The sequence below is a fragment of the Miniopterus schreibersii genome (genome assembly GCF_964146895.1).
Source record: "Miniopterus schreibersii genome assembly, chromosome: 6".
Lineage (NCBI taxonomy): Eukaryota > Metazoa > Chordata > Mammalia > Chiroptera > Miniopteridae > Miniopterus > Miniopterus schreibersii.
Window position 1 is genome coordinate 76,619,763 of NC_138107.1, and position 23,688 is coordinate 76,643,450.

A 23,688-nucleotide genomic window follows, 5' to 3' on the forward strand; every position below is an offset into this window, starting at 1 on the left:
ATAAAGAAGTTCCATATTGCCCAACAAATCTACTCCTAAGTATATGCCCAAGAGAACTGGAAACTTATATTACACAAATGTGTATACAAATGATTGTAGTTTTATTCAGAATAATCAAAAACTAGAAACAACTCAATTGTAACTAAAGTGTGATATATCGACACAATGGAACATAATTAGAAATTAAAAATAAATCAAGTACTGATACATGCCACACTATGGAGGAACCTTGGAAATATTTTGCTAAGAAGACAATCGCAGAAACCATATATTGTAGGATTCCATATAGGTGAAAGGTAATGCATAAATGTATACAAAATGTTTAGAATGTGCAAACCTACAGAGAAAGAATTTTAGTGGTTGCTTGACTGGGGAGTCGGGGGGAAACAGGAAGAAAAGGGGAAAAATGCTAATGGGTATGGGCTTTGTTTTGGGGGCTAGTAAAATATTTTAAAATTGATTGTGGTAATGGTTACACACTGTGCATATATTACAACCAATACAATTGTATACTTTAAATGGGTTAATGGTATGGTATGTGGATTGTATAAGAGAAAAGAAGGAGTAGGAGGAGCTTATCACATTCACTGCTTACTCCACTTATAGAGAATGTATGAACCCATTACCTTATGGAAGTTTGTAAATAAGGGATGCAGTTCACATGATTCCCCTTGTCAGCTTGGTTTCATGAATAAATACAAATAAGTCAACCCAATTGTTGACCATGTGGGAACAGGAATGACAGTAAATTTTTCTCAGATAATCCTACTGAGAACTTGATTGGCTCTTTTAGGAGACTCCTCCCAAAGGGAGATTATTTCAGCTCAGTCCTACAAAATGATAGAAGATCTGTGGCTATGCCCACAAATACTTGGACCCTAAGCCTACTGATGCATGGCTTTGGTTTACTCATGTACACAACAAAATCTGGTACCTGGGAAGAGGTTATTTCTGTTAGGAAGGGGCAATAAATACAACAGTCATAATTTTTGGTATGTTAATAAAAACCAAAAAAATTAAATACTTTTCTTAATAAGAAAAAGTTGCTTTGGTTACATAATGATGCAATTTCTATGAGCTTTCCAATTGTTAATGTTACTTGTAAAAAAATTAACTAGACCTTCATATATGTAGCAGTCTCGTAACTATAGTCATTTAAAAGGAAACTTCTTTAAAATAGTTTTATCTATCCATTGGTTTCAATTGGGATTCACAAAATTTGAAATAAATTATGCAAATTAGAATATAGAATTGGAATGACATTGGGTTTTATTAGAAGGAAATTAAACATGGAAAAACTTAGGATACCAGAAATGTCAATGATAATTTAATCCATGTAGAAATGTCACTTCAGAGAACATGCATTAGTATGTTCACAGAAAATTCCACTGAATCCCCATTTAAAATGCAGTATGGGGAAGGGTTGGGGTGGGGGCAGGAGTGGGTGGAGGGGGCCAATTGGGGGAAAAGGGGGGACATCTGAGGTTTTTTGTGACTGGCTTCTTGCACTCAGTATAATGTTTTCAAGATTCATCCATGCTATAGCATGTGTCAGTACTTCATTCTTTCTATGGCCAAATAACATTCCATTTTATGAATATGGGTGACATTTTAAAGATAAATATCACTGTTCTAAAACTACTTAAGAGTAATTTATAACTTTAAAACAGCCCTCTAACAACCTGCAATCTCTTCTCCCTCAAAGATAGTCTCACTCCTTCTCCTTCCAGACTATTGCACATCTACAAAAAGTTGCCTACACTTAAAAAAAAAGAAAAAGAAAAAGAAAAGGGGGGACATCTGTAACACTTTCAACATTAAACATTAAATCTATTAAAATAAAAATAAACAAATAAATAAAATAGAGCTCTTTCTCTCTTACTGGGATATCTCTCAAAGAACTTACTCAGAAGCCACCAAGGCAATACCTAATACAAAAGCATGTTATTTATGTTGCTAGATTGACAAAGTAAGCAAATATTTCAATCCTTTCTAGTTTAATAGTATTTTCTTATTCAGAAAGGTCCATTTAATTGCCACAATACATCTGATTTTCACTCTGAATGAATAATGGAGTCAAAATTCAAAAGAAATTTTACAACTTGAAATCTTTGGCCTAAATAATCTGCTAGATATCTCTCAAAGATAAACAGGATTATAATTTCTTGTGAGTTAGTAGCTCCTAAGAATCTCATTTGAATTTTATATTTGTGTTTAATGGGATCACCACAGTGTGATTAGTTAGTTTCCCCTCTTGCAGCATATGACTGGAAGACAGTTCATGTAGGCAAACAACTAGGCCGAGTTTTCAGTGGAAGAAGGTGCTTTATATATATCTTTTTCAAATATGAAGTAAATAAGAAAGACTAAACATTATCTTCAAATCCAGTATAAAGTTTGAATTGAATGAATCTCTAAAATAATTTGATGTGACATCAGCATGCCTCAAATGAACAAGAGTATGATTAGCCTGTCTTTATCCCTAACATTCTTATTACTAAACTATAATAATAAATGTTTGACAATAGGTGACAATTCAGTATTTTATGTCTCATTATCGCCACCTACCGAGTGCTGGTCACATTTCATGTCTCAGAAGTCAACTTGCTATAAACACAAAAGGAACCAAATTGAAGTAACAAAAGGATGACAATAGAATGATTATATCTCCAGCATTTTCTTTTCACCCAAACTATTTTAGAATAGGTTCAGTAACTAGGGCAATGAATGCCAGGAAAGAATTAGCCCTAAATTTCATTTATATGTGATAATTTAATAAAAAGAGGCTTTAGCTTGATGAAAATAAAAATTAAGCCATACCTGCCTTACCTGTATCACTGATTTATAATAACAATTATATAAAATAATGCATGTGAAAAATATTTGTAAACAATTAAAAATTTTAAAATGTAAACCACTTTATACAATTTAACCCATAATGAAATGGCATTTTCAGTTTATTTAATTTTTTTCCAAACATTTTTAAAATGCTACTACTAAATTTTTAATCGAAGCTAGGCTGCTACTTTAGATTCAACTGAGCTAAGCATTTGGAAAAGCTGAAATATTTCACTTCACTGGAAAGAGATTTCCTACATTTGATGGTCTGGAACTGCTTTGTTAGTATCTTTTCATTTCTAAGAAAAATGAAGGAGTTATTTTTATAACTTAAAGTCATTTGTTTTTCAGTTCTAAAGATGCATTGACTCATACACATTGAACATGACCTATGAAAAGCTGGTAGTTCAAACTTCTGATTTTGCTGAAACTATTGAAGAATCATGAAGTACATGAAGAACTTATATGTGGTTAAGTATCAAGTTCATTGATATTCAACTATTGGTGAATTTTATAAAACAGAATGATTCTATATAAGAAAAGTTCTTCTCAAAAACTTTAGCTCTTTCACTACCTTTATGTAGACCTTGTCTGAATAAAGTAATAATAATAAATCAACATAACATTATAATTAACAATAAAGTAAAAATATTTCCATGTATCTGATTAAATACCTCATCATACTCATTTTTTCTACCATATACCTAATGCAGATAGAACACCAGGACTGAGGAATCAAGCAATGCTCACATTGCATATATTCTTATCTATAGTCCCCAACTGTTTAACAAGCAGCTTACCCATTTGGAAACATCTAAATATCTGTAAACATTTAAATATTTGTCATTTTTGCCTGGATTGTCAGTTTTTCCCAAATGTTTCCTTTTCACATAAAGACTGATATATTGCAAATATAAGCCCAGCCAAAATATCAAAGTCAATCACACTCTGCACATGCAAATATATTAATGTTTAACAGAAATATTCCTTTTCCCAATTCCCTCCTACATTCACATTTTCCTGGCTGCCCCTCCTAATCCCCCAAAGGTTTCTCAGCATAAAGAAGCCAATTATAAAATAGGAAAAGCTCCACTCAAAGCTGATATATGCAGTTACAAAGTGCTCTGGAGAGGTTAAAAGACTGATATGAATTTGGTCCACTGGATATAACCTGCAGGGATATTGCCAGAGAAAACAAGAATTTGAATGAGTCTAGGTTGAAAAAATAAATTACCTTATGGCCTTGAAGGCAATCTCCATAGGTCAAGGCTAAGGCTTTTAACTTTGGTGTTGCATGGAGAATCATCTCTATTGCCTTTTCCCCCCGCAGATAACTAAGAGGTTTTGACATTTTTGTGACCAGTGATCTGATATTTTTTTTTACAAATTGTCTTTCAGAAAATGGAAAGTGTTCTCATTAGTTGAATGGGGTGATTGATCATGCTAACAAATGTCTTTCCCAAAATCCACCATAATTTTAAGTCAAGGTCAGGGTATTAATAAGACTATTACCTTTTTCATATTTATTTTCTCTCTCTGGGTTCATACGTTGGTATGTGTCCAGCTAGTGTCAACAGCAGATAAAAATGCATCATGGTTCAAGAAATGTAGTTGTGTTAATATTTATTTAAGAGGTACTGACCTGATAATGATCATCAGTAAACATTTCAATCAAAAAATGCATTTGTGTCTACAAATACTGAATTTCCATATCAGAAACTTCAATTCAGTGAGAAAAACAGACTAGCCCTGAAACTAAGGGTGGTAGCATAAAACATAATAATCGTAAAGGTCAGTACTATTTACTGATTAGGGTTTATAGGTCAAATATCCAGCTAAACAATTTACATTCATTATCTCATGTCATATTCTTACAGCACTACAAACTCCATATTTTTATCCCTATTTTCCAAGGGATAAAGCTAAATCTAGAGAGGTAAAGTAATATATCTGAGGTCATCCAGCTAGACAATGACAAAAAAAGGGGACTGAAGTCTAGTGAATCTCCATTTGCTAGGCCACGCATCCTGGCAAGGTGTTAGAGGTGCAAGAATTAAGAGTTCCTATTTTCCACAGTAAGTGAAACCATATGGTATTTACCTTTCTCTGGCTGGCTTATTTCACTTAGCATAATACTCTCTTGGTCAATCCATACTGTTGCAAAAGGTAAAATGTCCTTTTTTTTTTATGGCCAAGTAGTATTCCATTGTGCTAATGTACCACAGCTTTTTTTTTATCCACTCATCAACAAAATAAAAGAATTCCTTTTTCCTAATTCACCTAGAGTCAGTTTGTTCACCAAGGTATGTGCCTGTGGGACTATCTGCTCAAATGGAGTGACTTTTTCCACTTTACACAAAGATCTCAAACGGCCTCGTATTAAGCCCTGCGTGTTGCCAAGCGTTCTAGAAATTCAGACAGAAAAGCTTGCTGTTAGCTCAGTTTATCAAGGATGGGAGCATAGACATAAAAATTTAAATTAGCCTGAAAAACAAATGGGATTTTAATGGGGAAGATGAAGAGTATTGTGTGTGTGTGTGCGTGTGTGGTGGGAGGGGCGTGGAGAACTGGTGTAAAATAGGGCCTTTTGGAAGCTGCAAAAGATCCATATGTGGATAAAAATAACACACCTTTGGGGCATAAGGGATAGTCTGAAGTGGCTGAAGCATAGATTTTTCCAGAAGGATCAGAGACCAAATGAAAAAAGCCAACTTGTGGAATACTCAAAGTGCTAAATTAAAGTGTGTAGCCTGTGGTTAGTAAGATTTGGAAAGCAAGAGAAGGTTCTGGAAGGAAACAATAAAGCCATATATGAGGTATCATTCTAGCATTGGGTGCAGAAGGTTTTGAGCAGGTCATATGGCAATAAGAAGACAATCGGGGAATTATTATACCAGAACCGAGCCACACGACTGTAGAAGTAGTGGAAGTAAGAGAAGGGATAATCTATACCAGAAAGCAGTTTTGTTCTGTCTTCCAGTGAACCTTAGTTTTTTTAAAGTTCTTAGCTCTAATATATGTCCATGTGGGCACCAAGTTAAAAACACTAAGATCTTTTGGAATTTGACATAGGGGTAATTAATGGTCGTGGAAAAATATTTAAAGACCTTGAATTGCGATTTGATAGAATTATTAAATCCAAGAAAGAACTTTAATATCCATTGTTTTCTGCAACTTCTTTTCTTAAATTTAGTTTTTTAAATTTATGTTTTTTGTTGATTTGAGAGGGAGGGAGGGAGATAGAGAGAGAAACATGGATTTGAGAGACATCCACAGGTTGCCGCCTGTACATGCCCCAACCGGGGATGGAAGCTGCAACCTGGGTATGTGCCCTGACTGGGAATCGAACCCACCACCTTCTGGTGTAGGGACGATGCTCCAACCACTGAGCCACACGGGCCAGGGCTACACCCTCTTAATCCCACAGAAAGATACACCTATTCAAACACCTGCACCTACACCTACACAAAAATATAGCTTCAGCCTACAATTCCTATAGGAAGCTGTACATAGAATATTTGGCTCTAAGGGGATGTTTAGAGTTATTAAAATCTTGTGTGTACACAGACAGGTAAAGGTCTTCAAAAAATTCTGTTTGTAGAGCCATTTATGAAGGACTAAACCCTTAAACCATACTTCCTCTAACAGTCTTGAAACCCTAGAAGGTTTTGAGCAGGCATTAAAAGCTCAATGCTCTTGCGTTCCGACCTATCAGAAATCAATGAAAAGTCTCTGTATCATAAATGTGACACCAGTTGATTCCAAATCACTCTACCAACTCAGGGGGAATTCATTTCAGCAGGGTGTTGCTTTTGCACAAGACCTGTGTCATCTGACAACTGAAAAGCACCTTTCTAGCCACCTGTTATTTAAGCATCTTTTTTTATTTTCTTATCCATTTAAGTTTCCATTCATAATTCGGTTTTACATATTTTTAATAGACCTATTGGCATAAAATCATCATTCAGATTATTAGTACTATAAATTTTATCCACTGTTATCCAAATGACCCCATAATTATTACCTTTGTTGTTAGCATAATTGCTTTTAACAAACTATTAACTTCTAACATCATGATTAATAGTATTAGAAACCTGCCACCTCACCCAAAATAAGTTAGGAAGTCCTATAGATAAAAAGTGTTATTAGAAACTTTCAACACATAACTTCATCTTAAATTGTATCACAATAACGTAAATGCTGAGACTGGTTTCTGTTCATTGTAGTGCACAAGAATGCCTGCGACGATAAGGTCACTAAAGGTCGCTAGACAGTCACAAGACCTTTCACTACACCTTGGAAACTACATACTTCTAACATAAAAAGCTGGAAAAATCATTTCTTCTGAAACTATCAGAGAATATGTGACAGTTTTAGTTCATATGAGTCATAAAACTCAGATAATTATAGTCAGTAGAATATTAATACAATCATCTCACATATGGTTTCATATTTCACCAGCTCTAGCACATTTGCATCTCAAGATCTATATTAACATTTTAAAGATAAATTAGCACATCTTAATACTTAATAAGTAGAAATTCATAGAAAAATGGGCATTAAATTTTCCTTGTAAAAGGGAGCAAAGGTGGTTTAATATTGGGTGTTCATAACAGGGGAATACATTAATCAGCTTTCAAAAGCTAAATTTGTCTCAAGCTCATTACTATTCAAAGCAATGAATTTTCCCTGGTAACATGTCACAAAGGGAATAAGGAACGGAAGTTCTAATGACAGCCCAATAATTTAGCACAGAGTTTTAATTCCGTAATCTGGAGTTTATGAATCTAAGACTAATTATATACACTAAAGCTTGAATCTACAAGCATTTCATAAATTAAAGGAATGCTATGTATATTGTAATATAAAATACGATTCAATATATATTGAAATTAAGAAGCAGTCAGACTATACTGCTTTGCCAAACATAAACAATCATTAACTTTCCCCACACTAAGGCATGCAACAAAAGCATTTATACTTTCTCATTATGTCCAACATTGAAAAATTATAATGAATAGATGGCTTGTAGAACTTATAAAAATTGAGGTGAAGTCAAGAATAAGCACTGACGAATGAGTAGTATGAAGCTGAGCTCCTGAGTTTGAGTGTACAGCAAATAATTTCACAGAAACCACAGACTACGGATACTTGGTTCACAGAAAACAAAAAATAAAACTGGCAGCCACAAATAAAAAATTCAGTATTTTTCAGAAAAAGATGAGTATGAACCTCCAACTAATAAATCTAAAGGACCCAGTTACAGTGCATAATGCTCACTAACTCCTTGATATAAACTGAAATAACCTGAAAATCTAAACATATTGAAAGATATGTGCTAATGTGTTCATATTTGTAGTCATCACTAAGTTTTTAGTAAAAATATTAATCGTGTTCATGTAGCCTAACTTAATATATAAGTTCCTCATTTGTTAATGGCAATTTGTGATAACTTCTGATAAGAGCCCTCCGAAGTCATGTTTATATGATGTAGATTGTCTCATATCAGAAAAATCTGTCAGTTGAAGAATTACCCTAATACTGCCTCATGTTTATCTAGGAATCGCTCCTAAGAGAAATGTCCATGTCTAAAGGTATTTTGAAAGATGTGAATTATTCAGAAAGTCTCAGGAGACCTAGAAGCTTTTGGGAAGTTGATACAAATCTAAGACCTAAGAAATATTCCATCTTCTGGCACATCTGAAGGACAAACACCTCAGATGCCTTAAGTTATCTTTTGTCTTGTTTGTTTTTTTACTGCAGAAGGGACGATTGTCTTTCTCCACCAGAGATCAACATTTAAGGAGCCTAAAATGGATTAAATTTGAAGGGCAGAGTACTACAGAGGTGGGACCCAAAGAGAGAGAGAACTTTAGAGGCCTGCAGGGGGTCTACTTGAGATTTTGACTATGTACTAATCAGATCATACATGAGAAAAACATCTCGTTACCAGAGGAAAAAACACCCATAAAAACTTGAAATATAAACAAGGCTGAGAGTAGTTTGTGTTTACACACCCAGAGTGGAAAGACCTTGTAATGCAATGCTCATCCTGTAGAATACTCAGAGGCATATTACTTTAGTTATGAGCCTAAATTTGTCCTGTACCACAAGCTAATCTAAACCCATCTGAACAATGCTTAAATCAAGCCTCAAGGGTGTCCTTTTGATTCCAGTAACCCTATCTGTATGCCAGTGCAAATTTTAACACTATTTAAAGGAAGACGATAAAATGCAGCAACCAACAAAATGTCAGGTATTCAGTTAAAAATTATCACGTTAAAGAAAACACAGAAATATATAACCCATAATGAGGAGAAAATTGATCATTAGAAATAGACACAAAAAAGTCAGAAATGCTGGAACTAAGATAGAGAAAAATATTAACATTCTGATTAGAGAAATGGAAGATTTAAAAAAAGACCCAAATTCAACTTCTAGAGATGGGTTGGCTCTAGAAAGTTTGGCAAATTTTTTTCTTAAAGGGGCAGATAGTAAATATTTCAGGATTACGGGCCATACTATCTCCATTGCAACTATTCAACCGACCAACCATAGACATTACATAGATGAATGGGCATGACTATGTTGCAATAAACTGTGTTTTACTAAAGGTATGTCTAATCAATGGGCAATAGTTCAATGACCCCTGATCTAGAGGTTAAAATATCAGAAATAAAAAGTGCCTTAAATAGAGTTAGCTACCGCTGAAATCCTCTAGAAGAAAACATCAATGGAATTAGCATCATATCTATTCACAATGAAACACAATGAGAAAAAGTATTTATAGATAGGATCGGGTACATTTGGGACCCTATCAAGCAGTCTAACATATATATATGTAATTGGAATCCCAGAATAAAAAAGGAAGGGGACAGGAAAAGTATTTGAAGAAATAATGGCTGATTTTTCCCCCCCTAAGATTTCTTGACAACAAATTCACAGAATCAGAAAGCTCAACAAATTCCAAGCAGATGAGAAAACTGAGGCTTAGAGTTGCTAGGTTATTTTCCAGAGGCATTTTCATGACAAGCTATGATTCAAATCTGTTGCTGATTCAAAACCTAAGTTTTTACCTATTTGCTATACTTCCTCTCAAGCATGACAGAATGAGTCTAGTCTTCACAACAAGAGCAAAAATCATATTTATTGAGAAACCAGCTATATATCAGGTGCTGTGCTAGATGTTATCTCATATATTCTCTGATTTCGTTACAATATCTCTGTTAAGTGCGAATATTTCCCCCCATTTTACAATGGAAAAGCTTCAGGTCACAGAGCTAACATAGAATGCTTAAGTAACAAGCAATAACAGTAGAAAAAGACACCACCTCAGATCTTCTGGATTTACAGACTGTGTTCTCCTACGGAGCTTGGCTATATGGATGAAGTAGCTGAAAAAGAAATAAGGTCTATGCATTCTGTAAGTAGAAATCATGTAGTTTAGAAACATTTGAAACGCAAACCCTCGATTTTACCATTAGTTCAAGCAATTACAGTACAAATTACTGACAATAAATTTCAGAGCTAGTACAATAGCTCCCGGTACGGCTGTAATAGTTAGGATTGTAAAACCATAGAATTGTGAAATTATTTACAGATTGTAGAATACAGTCTATTCCTTTTGGGGAAATGGAAATGCAACCCAGAAGGCTGTATCATTTGTCTAAAATAACATCATTGGTTATTGACCCTCTCTTCTTAGCAGTCCCCAATTTCATTCCCAAAAATATAAATTATTCATGCAGAAAGACAAACCCAATTTTGGCAGGGCAGAGATTTCAATGAGATGTGAATTGGTTAAGGACTGTGATTTATGAATCCAGGCAGCTTTCCAGATTGCCTTATCTCAGCTGTCCTTCTGTGAAACATGGTATTTTGAGTACCTAAATTGACCTCTCTTCCATCCTATTCGACAGTCATCGCCCCTTCATGAAGAAGGTAAGTTGCTGTAACACCATGAAAATTCTGAAAATCAAAGGATGTTAGAGAGGAAACTTATATAGAGACCATTTTTCCTTTTTGTCAGATGTAAAATAAGCCAAAATAGTTTGTGAGTGTACTCTGAAGGATTAAGTATAAATGCTTTATTTTAAGCAAATTCTCAACAGTATGAATGCCAACCATAGATGTACATATATACATACATACAGACGGACAGACACACGTGCTTTTCTGTAAGCCCCATGAAGGCAGAGGCTACATTACTCACACACATTCCCAGCACCTTACATAGCAGCTGGGCAGCCGGTGCTGTAGGTGCTCAATATTTATTGGGTGAATGGAAAAAAAAATGAGTGAATAAGTACATATGGAAAAGCATAGCTCTAAAGCAATACGTGTAGCTAGATTTTTAAGCAGATTGTAAACAACAATAATAAGTAACATTTATGAATTGATTTTCATGTGTTAGCTATCACAGATAGTGCGTTTCCATACTTTAATTTCATTCAATCCTGTCTTGGGTTCTGAAGGAAATTAGAGTTGTATCCCCTTACTGGGTTCGACCACACAAGTCTTAATTTATGTTTTTAATCTTAGGACACCTGTTTTTAATCTTAGGACACCAAGAATATCTATTCAAAAACTATATGTGACTTTCTGGGTTTAGAGTAGTACTGAAAGACAGTGGTGATCAATAAATGTCAGCAATTTGTGTGCGTCTGTGTCCGTGTCCGTGTGCCCGTGTGTGTGTTCACAGTGGTAGTTGTAGATCTGAGCCTGCCTTCACTCCTCTATCTTGAAAGTAAAAGCTCCCAGCAAATTTGAGCAAGCAAGCTGATGTGGTTGCCTCAAATTTTAGACCTTTACTCAGGAAATTGATGGAGATGTTCTGGTCATTTTTTAAATCTTTGGGGCTTGGAGAACAGAAGTAGTTTTAATGGTTAAATTTACTCAAAGCATCCCTGGGGTTCAGATTCACCAGTCCTTGCTGAGCAGAAGTCCATGCCCTGGCAGCTTAATAGACTCTAAAGGAAGGGACACCCCCTCCCAAAAAGATTGACCAGAGATAGAAAAAGGAGAGACATTGTAAAAAGACATAAAATGTTCTACTCTGGTCAACATGAAGATTCTTTACATTGAAGAAGTAGTGACTCTTCCTTGCTTAAGAAAGATTATTAATCTTTTAATTTTCTGTAGTCTACATAAAAAGAGAAAATTAATAGAAAAATACTCAAACTCTCTTATTCAACAGCTCTGAAGGATTGTTACGTTGCTCTTTTTTATTTTTTCCTATCCAGTACAAGGCCACTGTCCCTTGCCCATTGGTGACAGTTACATGTTAAGCAGTCACTTCTCCAGTTGCTGAGGAGAGCAACGAAGTTGTCTGTAGTTCCAACTTTCACAGATCACAAACAAAACAAAGATGAGAAAGGCAGATGAAGAAAGAAGATTTGATTCACCACTGGCTGTATGACATTCTGGGTGGATGGAAGATAGTAAGCAGATGTATCCATCTGAAGGCAACACTTGTCTGTCTTGGTCCCAGCTGACTGTGAGCACCCATAACAATGTCTAGCGGATCACATATATCTACTGAAAGACAAAAGAAAGGGCGGAGGAACTGTTCACATGACTTGCGCCAGATCCTGGTCTCACCTTGGTTAGCAGGACCCTGTCTTTCTCCTTAGAAGAGAGTTCTAACCAGATTTTTCCATGTCTGTGGTAAACGTTCAGCCAAAGACAAAGAGAGAAACACATCGGTATTCAATAATGTAATACCTATCATAGCCTATGTTCCAAAATTCTTAAACTTCCCAGAAATTAGTTCTATTCCATGGAAGTAAACAAGAAAGAATCAGGGATATTTTCACGTACTTATTTGTTCAGACACATGTAAAGGGAAGCCAATAAATAAATAAATAAATAAATAACAATAGGACATTTTTGAGAAAATTCTAAGCTACAGTTCACTGATTTACATATAGGCAATTCTCGGGCAACTGAGAGGCACTGAGTGCTCAGAGCCCAGGTCGGGCTGGCCTCCTGCTTTGCTGGCACTCCTGTCTGGCAGGCTGTGCTGACAGCGTAAATCAAGGGATTATTAGATTGACCATATGCCCTAGGCTTTTGTTTCTTTGTTTTTGTTTTGGGACAGAGATAGGAAAGTTGTAGGGGGCCCCAGAGATCTATGAAAAAGAAGACAGAAAAGAAGGGGGAGGGGAAAGAAATTTGCAGGGATAGGTGATTTCTGCTGTAAAAGTCTGGACACAATGTGAGTTTGGTTCCGGCAGAAGCCAACTGGCATGTGGGTCAAGAATTAGCCTACAGGGATGCGAGGATAACATCTCCTGAGTATGTCTCTAAATTACATCAGAAACTTCTGTGAAGGATGTGTGAGTATTATACAAATAACAAAAAATGGTGTACTGTTTGTGTGTTTTAACCTGATTTTTGTGTATTGAATAAGTTCCTCTACATATACGGAGAATCACATATTAACCATATACTTCAAAACACTCTGAATTTAAAATTGTAACTAGGACATTTCAGGAAGTACTTTTAGCTTTGTTTTAAAGTAGCTCACTCTCTTGCAATTCAATAAAGGAGTAGAAAATAAATTGTAATGTGAAATAAATAAACATAATTTGGTTGTTAAGCTAGTGCGCATGAGTTTAACATTGGATGGGTTATTTACTTTTCCAAAACAGGTCCCAGATATTCTCAGATTTCCATGATTTCATTACAAAAGGATTGGGGATATTAATTGAATTGAAAGCTTTTTAAATATTTCCAAAATTATACATTTCATTATTAGCAACGTGTCACTATTTGACTGTTGCACTTCATATTTTCAGAGTAAAAGGGGGTGAGAAATCTCCTAATGCAGGGCTTGCATTGGTCTTGATAACCGCTAAGGTTCTTTCTTGCTTCAAAATTTTATGAACCTTAAATTTTTCAAAATGTGGCAACGAAAAAAATCCTTTAAAATGTCCTCCTTTAATGTTTGTTTTCAAAAGATTCTTTTCTCCCAAAACTATAACAGGTGAAGCCTCCAACCGTGGTCGGTCAATTCCACACGCTTTTCTTTGGATCCGTCCGAATGTTCTTCCTCGGGGTGTTAGGCTTCGCGGTCTATGGGAATGAGGCTTTGCACTTCAGTTGTGACCCAGACAAGAGAGAAATAAACCTCTTCTGTTACAATCAGTTCAGGCCAATCACTCCCCAAGTAAGTTTCTCTGTGTTCCCATAAAACTGACTCTGCACCACACAAAATTTGTTTTGTTTTAAATATAAATTAATGTCATAATAACATTAAAATCATATGTAGGATATAAAACTGAAACTTGTGGACACAAACAGCAGTGTGGTGGCTGCCAGAGGAGGAGGGTGGGGAGTGAAGGGGGCCTAATATATGGTGATGGGAGAAGATTTGACTTTGGGTGGTGGGCAATGTACAGATCTTGTATCATAGAAATACACACCTGAAACCTATACAATCATACGAACCAATGTCACCCTAATAAATTTAATATAACAGGTATTATTTCTAGAATTATTACTATTTTTTAACTAGCTGTTGATTTCAGGTAAATTAATTTGAGTTGATTGAGAGTTCCTTCCAACTCCAACATTCTATCATCTATTGATGTTAAAATTATACTCCAGGCGTGTAATTAGAAAATGGAAATTAGACAGCTAATAAAATAAAGTACTTCATCATTATCAGTTCATTGGTAGGTGATGATAGTACAATATGACTACATTTCACAATTACTAAGATGTTTAGTGTTTCAAACATCTTATTAATTAAAAGAATGTTCTTCATTACTTCCTTCCTTCATTATATTATTTTTATTGCTTATAAGACTTATGAAACTTGGAATTTTTAAGTTAGCCTCTCTTGATAATCAGTGGTTTTTTTAAAGTGTACTTTTGGTTATATGTTGATTGATTTGACTAAGATATTTCTGACACACTTTAGGTGTTCTGGGCATTGCAACTAGTGATTGTCCTGGTTCCTGGGGCTACTTTCCATCTTTACGCTGCGTGTAAAAGCATCACTGAAGAATGCATTCTTCAAAAGCCCGTCTACGCTGTGATTTATATAGTCTCCATTTTATTAAGAATCAGCCTAGAGACGATATCATTTTGGCTTCAGATTCACCTCTTTGGTTTCCAAGTCAAGCCTCTCTACCTGTGTGACGCTGGAGCCCTGGGGAAAAATCTTACTATTATAAAATGCATGGTGCCAGAACACTTGGAGAAGACCATTTTTCTCATTGCAATGTATACATTTGCTGCAATTACAATGGTATTATGTGTTGCTGAGGTTTTTGAGATCACATTTAAAAGATTATGCTTTCTAATTAAGCAGTGACCCAAATGGTGATTATCTGCTGTCATGGCACAGTTATTTATCAATCATTTTAATTTGTTTTTACCTTATTGAGTATCTTAATTTCAAACATAAATATTTATTCTTTAAATTTACCTCAGTGTGTCTAAAATTTACGTCTAACATAAAATATAGTGCTAAATTCGAAGGCAGGGATTCTTGAACAACCATTTCATTCTATTTTAATTTTGTCATGCACTGGAAAACAGACATAGAACTAATGTTAGCTCATTCTTAAATAGTACCTTTACAGAGTTCTCTCACATACAATATCTTAACAGGTCACAGTATTTTGTGGATAGAGAAGCTTTTATTATCCCTTTTATGCAGAGTGGAAAATTGAGGCTCAGAGAGGTTAATTCATACAACCAGACTAGAATCCAGACCTCCTTAACTCTAAAACCATTTCCTTTTCCACTGAACCATGCAGCTTAAACTTTGAGGATGTAATTATATCTGCAGTCATGTAAAGTATAACATATTTAAGCACAAAAGTTGTAAGCTAATTACTAAAAGTCATTCTATATTTGATCACTAACTTGAAGAAATATGGCAATTACATTTTTAATAGTATACTCTACTGTTTTCTTAAAATTCTAAGTACTAAACGATATGGTAATGTAGCCTCCAAATAAATTTTTTAGATGCTATGAAAAATATTGTGCAAAGTTTTCTTGTTTCTTGTTGAAAAAAATTAAAACCTCTGTGCTCATAGATATAACTATTGCTTCTATATTCAAGATTATTGAAATGGAAAATTATATTTATATTAAATTAGACTTTCTAAATGGCCATGAAATTATTTCAAAGACAATTTTGTGTATATTCAGTGCATTTCTTTTTATCTGCCTGCCTTACCAATAATCATCTTCATTTGATGTCATTTAAAATCTTTATGTATGATTGCCTTATACTGGTGCTTTATTAGGGAAGTAAGTAGAGTCAGTCAAATACTGAGACTTTCAATCTTTTCCTCAGTATTATTCAGCCTATTTTCGATATCATGAATTTCCAGATTTAGGATTTTTTCATTATTGAAGCTTTTTCCACATGAGTACACAGGAGAAAAATCCAACTTACCAACATTCAACAAATAGCTGCTGAGTGTCATTTACCATTTACTGCACTGAGTTCATATACAAAGATAACTAAGATTTAGTACCTTTATGAGATCATATTCTAGTGGGATGTTCAGTGGCATGACAAGGGGTAGAAATAGCCCACGCTGTGCGAAGGACTATTTATTCACTGTCTTTGTCTAGAATCACTGGCCCCTAGTGCTAATAAACAGCAACAAAGTTTAGTCCATTTTGTTCTTATTTTTAAATTCTTTAGCGATAATACACGTTTTATTGCCTGCCACCAGTGTGGTCTGCTCCCACCAATCCTCACACATATACATACATCTTCATTTTGAGTAATACTTGCCTGCACCTTTGGAAGGCTGGTAATTTTTGCCAGACTGGGTGTTTTACTTTGTTGGATGCTGGATATTTATTTTCTTCCCATAAATATAGTTAAACTTTATTCTGAGGCCCAGTTGAGTAACTTGGAAACAATGTATCCTTTGTGATTTAGTTTAAGCTTTATTAGATGGGACCAGTGTAGCCCTGGTGAAGGGCTGACTTTGCCCCATTACTAAAGTAAATAAGGCCTCCCTGTGCGCTCCATCAGATTCTCCTTTGGTGCATCAGGCATCAGAACCATTACGTTTCCACAGCTCTCACAATCTCAAATTCCATCCTCAAGCTGGTGGAGCCATTGTCTTAGTGTATTTGGGCTGCTATAACAAAATACCCAGCCTGGGTGGCTTATGAACAAAATAAATTTATTTCTCATAGTTCTGGAGGCTGAATCTCTGAAGTCAGGGTGCCAGCATGGTCAGGTTCTAGTGAGCGCTCTCTTCTGGGTTACATATTTGCTATTTCCTGACAAGATGGGAAGAAGGTAAGAGGGCTCTCTGGGGTCCCTTTTATAAGGACACTAATCTCGTTCCTAAGGGCTTCGCCTTCATGCCTAATCACCTCCCAAAGGTCTCACTTCCCAATATCATCACATTGCAGGTTAGGATTTCAAAATACGAATTTTGGGGGAACACAATCATTCAGTGCATTGCACTCACAGTTGCAATGTAAGCTGCTGCAGCTACAAGCAGCAGGTCTTTTCTGCACCCAAGGAAAGAAGGAAGAAAGGGCAAGAAATGTGCCCAAATATTTGAGAAACTAACAATACAATTTTATTCGCCCATGGATCAAAGAAGAAATTACATGGAAAGCTGAAAGACACTTTAAGCAAATGCTAATACAATCACAATTTATCAAAATTTGTGGAAAGCAACTTGAAACTTGCTTGGCAAAAAATTAAAAGTTCTGAATATTATGTTGTGATAAAGATTAAATGAGTTTACAAAAAGAGCCTAGAAACATGCATGATGCATAGTATATGCTCAATATATGCTGGCTGGTTAGTATTACTTTGGTGTGGCAGAGGTGAGGTGAAACAATTCCTTTTTGGTGGTCTTAATCGCAACAGCAGTGAGTACAATCTTTGACAGAGGCAATCAGGGCAGAGGGTATGGCTTGAAAAGAGTAGAGAAGGCTTGAAGAATCAGGTGTGTACTGGTGAGTCACCAGGGCAGTTGTCCTCGACTCTAGATACGCCATTAAAAGTTCTTGAAGACTTTTCCAAAATACTGACATTTAGGATCCTACCCAGAACAATTAAACCTGAAAGGCTGGCGGTGGAACCTAGATATGAATCTTTTAATAAACGTCTGAGATGATAGTTAAGGGCAACCGTAGTTGAGAAGCAAGAAGTAATACAAAGAGAATAAGCGAGAAGGCATAGGACAGAGAAAAGACGTTTATGGTTGTCCCACTCTGCTTTGCTTCATTAATTTCTCTACCAATCCAGCAACTTCTGACTGGAAAGTCAGGACCATGGGAGTAAAAGAAGGCAATCATAATACCTTCGTTTGTTTGGGCTGCTATGAGAAAATAACACGGAGCGGGTAGCTTATAAACAACAGAAATGTTTCACCTCCTAAAGGCCCCGCCTCCTAATACCATCACATTGGTCACTGGGTTTCAACCTATGAATCTGGCGGCAGCGGAGGGGCACAGATATTAGTTTCCCAGCAAATACCTCCTCAAGTGGTAGTCAGCGTGATGCTGAGACGGGAGAAGAAAGGGCTCCGTTTCTTGCTGGGGGGGGGGGGGCAGGCCCAGAGTAAGGTGGTGGACTCTGCAAACAGGAATAGACACAGGATGTGGAGTGGGGGTAATGTAGGGACATACAGCAGCTCCTTCAGGGGTTGGGGACAGTTTGGTGCTGATTAGAGAAGAGCAGACAGAGGAACCGTTCAGGGCTTGAGCTCTTGTTTCTTGGAAATGTCAACGAAAATCGTTTTAAGATGAACTCTCAAAAATGTGGACTAAGTTAAAGAAATAACGGTCATTCGAGGAGGTAACTAAGTTAAAGGTGATAATATGGGATAGAGAGGAAAGAAAAAGAAGTGAAGTCGCGGGTGGCAGGAGGAAGGCTGAGGCCTGACGGGCTGTGGGCAGCAGCACTGGGCCCGCAGCGCCCGGGGCCCCCTCTCCGCCGCGGACCAGACCGCGAACGTCCAGACTCCGCAAAGTTTCATCATTTCCCGAAAATGAACGACTTTCAGGCCATCCATTCCCTAAAGCATACACTATCCAATTCACCACGAAAGCTCACTTTTCTTCGTTAGGAAAAAAGAAAAACTGCTGGTTACTTTATCAATGTGTCGGTGTAGAAGAACGTAATTTAAAAGGTTAAACACATCGCCTCTTACCTAAAGCAGGGACTGAACGTACAGTCTCTAAGACCCGAAAAGCTGCCATGGACTCTGCTGATACAGCCTGAGGACTTGGGAGCGACTATTTCCTGAATGGTGCCGAGGGCGACTCGTGCCTTTATCTTTTCTCCCAGTCAACAAACATTCCCTTCTTTTTGTTTTTCCTACAAAAGGGATTGAGGGCGGGGGGGTGGTAAACAACCCCCCCCCAAAGTAAAACAAAACATACCCCCCCCCTTCCTACCAGCAGAGCGCGCTGGCGTCTCTCAAATTTTAACTTGCCGGGAACCGAGAGCGCTGAGGCGCTTCCGGCGGGAAAGCCGTAGTTGACTCGCTGTTGCGGAGCAACGGGCGGAGTGGGCGGGACTTGCCCTGAGCGCTCGTGCGCGTGACCTCCCAGCGGAAGCGGAAGTGTCGGCGGCGCGCGAGTAGGAAGTGGCGAGTCCCGGAGTGGAGATGGCCGCGCTTGCCCCTCTGCCCCCGCTCCCGCCGCAGTTTAAGAGCATACAGCATCATCTGAGGACGGCTCAGGAGCATGACAAGCGGGACCCTGTCGTGGCCTATTACTGTGAGTCTTTCCGAGTCCCCGCGGCCTCCCGTAGCTTCCGGGGCCCACCCGCCGCGCGCGGGTCCCCGGGGCAGGCCCCGCCCCCTACCTTTAGAGCCGAGCGCTAACCTCTGCCCCGCCCCCCTCGGGGTCCCGCCCTTCTCTCTGTGGGGTCGCGGGTCCCAGAAATGCACAACTCCAACAAAAGCACCGTGGTATCCACCGCTCTCCTGTGGGGGGCTTACAAATATCCCTGAGCTGATTCCACGGCCTCCCGAGCCCCGAAGCACGCTGGCCCGGGGTGTTTCTGTTTTGTGTTGTGTTTTCTGTACGCACAGGAGCCTCTCGTCTGCACCAGGGAAGCCTGAAAATAACCTGGGTAGTTAGTAGTTGAGTTGGAGCATCGCAGGTGAGTGTCCCAGAGGCAGGAGTGATGCGGCCGAGAGGAATACTGGCCCGTTTTGTGGGCGCAGCAGCAAGTGCAGGTGGACGGTGACCCGTGCCGGCCGGTGCAGGAACAGACGCGCTTCGGTGGAGGGCGTCTGCCCCGCAGCCGGCGGTCGGGTTTTACCCCTTCCCACTTCTGCAGCCACACTGCCCTCTCCCGCCGGGGAGGACTTTCAGTCTCGACTTAAATAAAAGCCTGGGGTTGAGACGTTTCGTGGCCATATGCTCACTTGGACGGGCTGTCATACTTACCATCTGCAGTCGGTGGGAAGCACGGGTTACAATTGTTCCAGCTTCGTCTTTTGCGTTGAAGAGAGTAGTAGCAGTGTTATGTCAACTTTAGTCTGTGTTCTGTGCTCGAACTTGACTGCAGATCGGTAGCCCAGCCACTGTCAGTCTGCTGAACAGGATTTTTAGAGTTAAGCTCAATGCAGTGTGTCCTCTCCTGTGAGTGCTGTCAGGTTAGCCAAAGTCGGATCCGCCGTCCCCTCTGCCCTGCGGTTGTGCCCGCTTTCAGTGCCCACGTGGGCAAGGCCCCTTCGGAATGGCTGCCTTTTTTCTCCACTTGGCAAATTAAAGATCTAACTTAAATGTCACCTCTTCCCTGGTCAGTAAGTTGAATACTGACTCTCTAGGCTTTACCTCATTGTGCTCAAGTCTCACAGTATTGTTTCTACTGTACTTGTTCGGGGTCCTCAAGCAGGGACCATGAATCCTTCAGCACATATCTGTTGAGCTTCTACCTGCATCCAGCACTACCAGGCACGGTGGCTACAGCTCCCGCCCTCGTGGAGCTCAGGCACAGTGGGATGGGGAGGTTACGCAGTAAGATGAGTATGTTATGTAAAATATTAGAAGGTTATGGAGGGAGAAGAGGCAAGGAAAGAGAATAGGGAGTACCAGGAGCAGGGTGGCAGGAGCCAAGGAGGGAATCTCACTCTGAGAGTGGTCTGGTAACTGTTTTGCTGAATTCATATCTGAGCAAAGACTCAGAAGGAAGGGAAAACAGGCCTGACTTCATCTGGGAAAGAGTCTTCTCTTTTCCCCAGAGAGGGAATTACAAATGCAGAAGTCCTGAGGCGGGGCTCCTTGAAGGAGGTTGAGGGAAGCCATCGGATCTGAAGTAGTTAGAGCAGGGAGAGAAATGAGGTGGTGTGGACAAAGGTAGTCTGCTGTAACAGTGAAACAGGAGCTCCCATCCCCATCTAACTAATCCCTATTCCTGGGCTGTGCATCCTATACCTTCCTGACTACCCAGGGACCCTCTATGGCCTGTGTCATTGTCCTCTCCCTTTGGCCATTTCTTTCTAAACTTACCCCAGTTGCCTTTATTTAAAAAATAAAAGAAGCTCTCACTAGGACATTCCCCTAGAGTCGCATCCTGGCTGCCCAACCTCAGAGACGAGCCTGAAATAGCTGTGTGCAGTAGTTCTTACACCCTGATCCCCTAGGTCTTTTCAGCCCGTTGAAGTCGGGTTTTCATGCCCATTATTTCACTGAAACTGCTCTCAGCCGGGTCATGAACAAATATTTTTAGCAAATATTTTTGCTAAATCTAAGTGGCACTTAAAAAATATTTTGTAATGAAACATATGCATTACAAAATATATAGTGTGTGTATAAAGTTTAAGGCATAATAAAATGAACATTAATGAACCCACCATGTTTGATATTATTAGACTGTTTAATTTTTGCCAATCTGGTGGACTCCAAGTGGTGTGTCATTGGAGTGAAATTTGCAGTTCATTGAGTCTTAATGAGATTGAGCATCTTTTCATATGTTAATTAACCATTTGTGATTCCCTGTTGAAATACCCTATATTGCTTTTGACCATTCTATTTCACCATTTTTCTTAATAATCTAGATAACTGTTCCTTTGTTGTATGCATTGCAAATGTCTTCTCTGAGTTCATAGGTTGATTTTTCATTCTGTGAAGTCCTTTGATGTTGAAAAGCTCTTAGTTTTAAATTATAGCCAATTTACCAGCCTCTTCCCTATGATCTGTATTCTGATTTTCTAGTCCTTGATTTCCTTTTGTGTAAGTAGTACCTTGTTTGGGACTTTGGCATGTTGTTCTTCCTCTGTTGTCTATTCTCTACTGAAATTTTGATTAGACAGGTTGCACTTTTCTCCTTTATTTCTTTGTCTCTTAATGTTTTCTTAGTTTGTCTCCCTTTGTCTCTCTGAGCTACATTTGGTGTAATTTCTTTAGGTTTGTGTCCATCTCCATGTAGGTTACCTATTGTATAGCCCAGTTACCGTGTTTCTACTTCAATTTTTTTTAAAGGTTCTTTTTTTAAAATATATCTTCATTGATTTCAGAGAGAGGAAAGGAGAGAGACAGACAGACAGACAGAAACATCAATGATGAGAGAGTCACTGGGGATCGAGCCCACAACCCGGGCATGTGCCCTGACTGGGAATCGAACCACCATCTCCTGGATCCTAGGTCGATGCCCAACTGCTGAGCCACACCTGGCCGGGCTACTTTGATTTTTTTATTTCTAGATGTTTTGTTGTTTTTTGTTTTCAAATTGGCTTTCCCATTTCTGATAGTCCTGTTACTATATTTTTAAAACACTCTTATTTCTTTAAATGCTTTGAATATATTTATATTCATATATGCTGCCTGATAATTCCTGTAGGTGCTGTATTTGTGGGTATGAATCTGCTGTTTAACAGAAGACTGCTCATGGTGACTTCTTTCTCTGTAACGTGCTCTAGACAAGCTAAAGCAGTGCTCTTCAAACTTCTGTATGCAGGTAGTTCTACAGGAATCATTTTCTCAGTTCTCAGTGTTTCTTTCCTGACAAGGTTCCTTTGCTTACAGTAGCAAAATATTATGCTGCCTTCTCTTTTCCCACATCCTGTTCACAAATGCTCTTCTGCTAGTTTAAAGAAGACAGACATACCCATGTGCATCTGAGTATTTTTATGGGGGAGTTGCCCTGGGGAAGAAGGTGGAAAACCTCCAGGGTCCAGAAAAACAGGACAATTCAAATTACTAGTGTTAGTGAAGGTATTGGGTAGAGCTTTCTGTCTTTCCGTGTGTTATGTGGAAGAATATCAGTCAGAACAAAGAATAACCCTTTATTCAAAGTGCTGGGGATGAGAAAGGATGTCAGAGGACCATTCTGATTTGGGGAAAGAGAGCAGCAGTATGTTTTATAAAGGGGATGGGGAAGTCACCTGGAGTTTATCTCCTTTCAGGAATAATAGGTCAGGAATGAATCTCCGAAGATGGAAGAATTGTTCTTAGAGATTAGCACCTTTTGTTTGATCGTTTTAGATTTTATCCAGAGGGGTAAGGAGGGACAGTTTGGGACCAGGGTCATTTGCAACAGGTGTGGGAAGGATTAGCTGTGGGGACAAAGACGCTGAAGGATCACACTAGAAAGAGTCTCTTACACTCTTATACATAACTCTCATGATGAAAAATAAAAAACCTGGCCTGTGTTGCTGTGTGTGAAATTCCCAAAGTGGTAGAGAGCTTTTATGAAATGACCTTGCCTTTCCGCGCTCTCTTCCTTAGTAAGGAATGTCATTCTCGAGAGAAGAGGCAAAAAGGGCAGAAGAGAAATGCTTAAGGGGCCAGGTGCCTCTCTGCATCCAGGTGACAAGCTCACATAGGGGTCTGTGGGTTATCGAACTTTAGAATTGGGATTCACATGACAGGAGGCGTGTGGGGACA

General features: G+C 38.3%; 3 protein-coding genes across 5 annotated transcripts in view; 2 read left to right on the forward strand and 1 right to left on the reverse strand.

Moving 5' to 3' along the window:
• NMBR (neuromedin B receptor) overlaps window positions 1-19,944 on the reverse strand; it is a 40,835-nt gene extending 20,891 nt beyond the window's left edge. Inside the window, exons 1-2 of one of the 3 annotated variants that reach the window (XM_081139895.1) lie at window positions 18,999-19,277; window positions 10,170-10,232 (exon numbers count right to left, since the gene is read on the reverse strand). The gene's annotated coding sequence lies outside the window, so the exon portion shown is untranslated. Of the gene's footprint in view, window positions 1-10,169; window positions 10,233-18,998; window positions 19,292-19,923 lie in introns of those variants that run through there. The other 2 variants (XM_081139896.1, XM_081139894.1) reach the window with 2 other exon arrangements.
• GJE1 (gap junction protein epsilon 1) lies at window positions 13,137-15,160 on the forward strand (the record flags this gene model as incomplete). Its single annotated transcript, XM_081140809.1, has 3 exons — window positions 13,137-13,175; window positions 13,826-14,008; window positions 14,765-15,160. The coding sequence occupies 3 exons, from the start codon at window positions 13,137-13,139 to the stop codon at window positions 15,158-15,160; spliced, it is 618 nt and encodes a 205-aa protein (XP_080996935.1).
• The window catches only part of VTA1 (vesicle trafficking 1), a 36,260-nt gene continuing 31,974 nt past the window's right edge, over window positions 19,403-23,688 (forward strand). The window contains exon 1 of the mRNA XM_081139897.1: window positions 19,403-19,569. Within this exon, the coding sequence (XP_080996023.1) occupies window positions 19,458-19,569 (112 nt within the window). The 5' untranslated portion in view covers window positions 19,403-19,457. The remainder of the gene's footprint in view (window positions 19,570-23,688) is intronic.